General features: G+C 34.1%; 1 protein-coding gene across 1 annotated transcript in view; it reads left to right on the top strand.

The window, feature by feature from the left end:
- DYNC2H1 (dynein, cytoplasmic 2, heavy chain 1) overlaps positions 1-4011 on the top strand; it is a 191267-nt gene that overhangs the window by 63696 nt on the left and 123560 nt on the right. Inside the window, 5 exon segments of the mRNA XM_009322273.1 lie at positions 451-611; positions 768-891; positions 1670-1791; positions 2490-2576; positions 3401-3527. Of these exon segments, the coding sequence (XP_009320548.1) occupies positions 451-611; positions 768-891; positions 1670-1791; positions 2490-2576; positions 3401-3527 (621 nt within the window).

Here is a 4011-nt window from a genome sequence, read left to right as displayed (position 1 = left end):
CTTTCCAGCCACTCTTCCCCAAGCCTGTAGCACTGCATGGGGTTGTTGTGGCCAAAGTGCAGGTTCCAAAGCTTTGCCTTGGCATGCCTATAAATAGTAATTAGCATCATTATTAAAACATACCTGTATCACAATGAACTTTTAAGCAATGAAAGAGCAAACAATCATGATTGATACTAATATCTATATAATGTTTATGAATTAAAGTGCTGAACGAAAAGTTAGGGAATGTCAAGATTGTAATATGCTGTTTTATATGGAAATATATTCATTATAACTTAATAAACACATGGCGATTTTTTAATAACCTGTGCACATGAATATGCATCAATGGCAGTTGGTTAGGTAATAAAATATGTAAAAAGAACAGAAATTGTATGAAACTGAAATGACAAATGTTCAATTTCTTGTATCCTCATCTCTTTTTTTAATGTGTTTTTATGCTTTAAGCCACTGGTTAATGAAGCTAAATTAGCAGTTGGAAATATAAAGCCAGAGTCTTTGTCAGAAATCCGGTCACTACGGATGCCCCCTGACATAATCAGAGACATACTAGAAGGAGTTTTACGGCTGATGGGGATTTTTGATACATCATGGGTGAGCATGAAGAGGTGAGGATTTTATTTAAACTTTAAACAGTAATTTACAATATGAAATACTTTGTTATATTCAGGAATAACACATGTGCAGAATTCTTCGGTTTCATAGGGAAATAAACACTTTAACATTTGTTTCTTCTTTCCTTAGTTATTTAATTCTTTTTACAGTTTCTTGGCCAAAAGAGGCGTGAGGGAGGACATAGCAACCTTTGATGCCCGTCATATTCCGAAAGAAATACGAGAGAGTGTTGAAGAACTTCTTTCAAAAAACAGAACATCTTTTGATCCAAAGGTAATTCCTGATTGCATTACATAAAATGAAAAAAGACAAAAAGAAAAAAAAGAAAAAAAGACATGACTGTCTGATTTGCCAACATAATTTTTAGAATGAACTTAAATTAGAGAAAAAGTGATGAATTCTGCTTACAGAATTTGTCAGTATAAAGAGATAGAAGTGTAGCAGAGATTACTCTGTTGCGTATTGCCTCTAACAGTGAGAATTTTGTTGGTGACTGAGGAGTGGTGGGATGAGAATTCATTACAGAGTCAAGTCCTCAGAGATTTTTGTCACCGGTATAAATTAGAACTCAGATCAAGGAATTGTAACTGGCTCCCTCTGGCCTCCTTGTAGCAGTGTACAGTCTTAACAGTACACTTAATTAAAAAAAGGGGGACCAATAATGATTAAATGTATTAATATTAAATGATCTTGAGAATCGATTTGGCAGTAGCTATAAAAAGGAATTCTTAAATACTAGTTCCTTATTTTTAAAAGGAAAGTTGTAGTTACCTGAGAAGGAACACACTGATAAATTATGCATTAATTTAAAACTTCTTAGCTTCAGTGAAGCTTCATAGTTGTAAAGATACCCATTATTTTTTTTAAACAGATTGGTGGCCTACAATATAATCTCTTAGTAACAATTTAGAAGATTAGTTCAGTAGAGGAGCTGGCTAACTGGCATATTTAAGTTGATAACTTGTAAATCTGTTGCAGTTATTTATCCTGTATTTATCCCATCTACATTATAATTCAAGGACTTCCTTGTAACTGTTACTGATTTTTTCAGAATGCTAAACGAGCCAGTGCGGCAGCTGCTCCATTAGCAGCTTGGGTGAATGCCAATGTCCAGTATTCCCATGTCCTAGAACGAATTCAGCCTTTGGAAAAAGAAAAGGCTGGCTTAGAAGCGTAAGTTAGACACTGTTATAAAATAAATGTTCTTAATTCCAATGGTGGTGGGTGAAATTAAAGCTGCCAAGGAGGAATTGAAGTTTATTAAAAACAAAAGATATAAGAAACCGTACCTCATCCATAGGTAATAAAATGTTTATGCGGAGACAGAAAAAGTAAGTGTGCAATATTTTGTTTTTCCTGGAAGCTATGCCTTAGATATTTTTTGGCCAATCACAAGTTACCTGTCTCAGCTGAAATGTGTCAGGGAGAAATGAACATCACAGATATGCTTAAAATGTATTCTGTTGTGAAACTCATGTTATTTTATGAGATACGTAGTTCCTCTTTTTTCAGTCATGTACCAAGCATAACCAGTTTCTCCTTAGGATCCAAAAGATATGACATAGTCTTATGACCATCCATAACCTGAGGAATCTGTACTGATTGTTTTGCCAGGTTGTAAAATTCTGTTTTGGAAGAATTTGTTCTGATCCTTAAGAATATGTTTGAATGGGGTGTTTGGTTTCCATTTTTAAAGCTATATGATGAGAAGTAGTCAAAACTTTTACATGTGAAAAGATATTTTTGTTAATATAAATCACAAGAAAGAACTGTCTCTGAACTATCTCTATGTAAATGACTTTCCTGTTACATTTACTCTTTTTTTTTTCATTTGGTTCCATAGTCTTAAAATAAATGTTACTTTTTTGTAGTAATCTCAAGAAAACTGAAGACAGAAAACAGAAGTTAGAAGATCTTCTGAACTCTGTTGGTCAAAAAGTATCGGAACTGAAAGATAAGTACGTTGGGTTTGTTTATGTCAAGATATAAATAAGAACATTGATGATTTTATGGTATGAATAATGAAGTTTATCTAACCAAATGTAACTCCTTGCTCTGCAAGATATTTACATCCGAAGTAGTGACAAGTAGGCTATCTATACACTCAGTGGAGATAAATAAATACTGTTAGAATACAGTTCATCTCATCGATGAGATGAAATGCTCCTTAAAAGTACCTGCTTCTCACTACTGACTGTGTTGAAAGCCTTCAGTGTAGACATTGTAGATGTCATAGATAAGCAGTATGTCTCTCACCTTTTAAATCTAAGAGGACTTTAATGTCTCCTTAGGACTTTGCAAACATTCCTATACAAGACTCCCACTGATCACAGCTTGAATAAAGGCAGTTCTATTTCTTTTAGGATGGCCTACTTTTCTGACAGTTAGTTAGTTAGCGATCTCCTTTTTTTCTTGGTTACAAATGTATAGTATGGCATTGGGCCTGCTATTGTCCTGACTAGGTGCAGGACAAAACACAACCACTAAAATCAAGTCAGGCTGTTTAAGTAGATGAAGGAATGATTTTCAGACATTATAGTCTATACTGCAAATGTAGTTTTAGATCTCACCTGTGCAGCTATCTAAATTTTGTTAGTTAAAAGTCTAACAAGCTCATCTGCCAATTAGAAGCAGAAGGTATAAAAAAGAATTATAGTTGTGTTCTTCATGAACAATAAGGGAGGAATTAATGCCAAATTCAGTCAATTAAACTGCCTTGAAAATAACTGTCCATAAGTTTAGTAGTTCATGATAGCAATTACAAACAGTACTTGTTTTACAGGTTCCAGAGTAGAACAACAGAAGCAGCAAAACTTGAAGCAGAACTAAGTAAAGCTCAGAAAACATTGAAAGCTGCAGAGGTACTGATAAATCAACTCGATAGGGAACACAAAAGATGGAGCACCCAGGTTAGTGACATTTTTCATAACTACATCTTATAGCTGATAATTTGAAAATACAATTTTTGCACTGTTTGGAGAATGTGAGTTGTTGCCATTCTGCCTGTCTCCTAAGTGTACATTTATTTGATTTCTCATTAGAAATAAAAGCTTTTCTTCCTTCTGAAACTTCCTTTTACTTCACTGTACAAGTTACCTTACCTATATCACATAGCTACAGAATGTATAAAAAACCCCTAGTATTTAATATAGAACATACAATGTTCTTTGACATTTTTCAATCACAATAATAACGTAATTGTTATGATGGCTGAACATGTCAGCAGTTGGACCCTCCAAGCTGAGATACAATCAAAAGAGACAGATTTGGGGAAAGCATTAAACAATCACAGTCTTAAAACATACCTCCTTTATGGCATCGATGTTGGAAATGCAAATGTAGACCTACCCAAAATGTTGGGTTGCTTTTGAAGTCTTCACTTACGTGTTTGAA

The sequence above is a fragment of the Pygoscelis adeliae genome, unplaced genomic scaffold (genome assembly GCF_000699105.1).
Source record: "Pygoscelis adeliae isolate BGI_AS28 unplaced genomic scaffold, ASM69910v1 Scaffold383, whole genome shotgun sequence".
NCBI classification, from domain to species: Eukaryota; Metazoa; Chordata; class Aves; order Sphenisciformes; family Spheniscidae; genus Pygoscelis; species Pygoscelis adeliae.
Note: the sequence above shows the minus strand (reverse complement) of the source record. Positions and strands in the feature narration are given on the sequence as shown.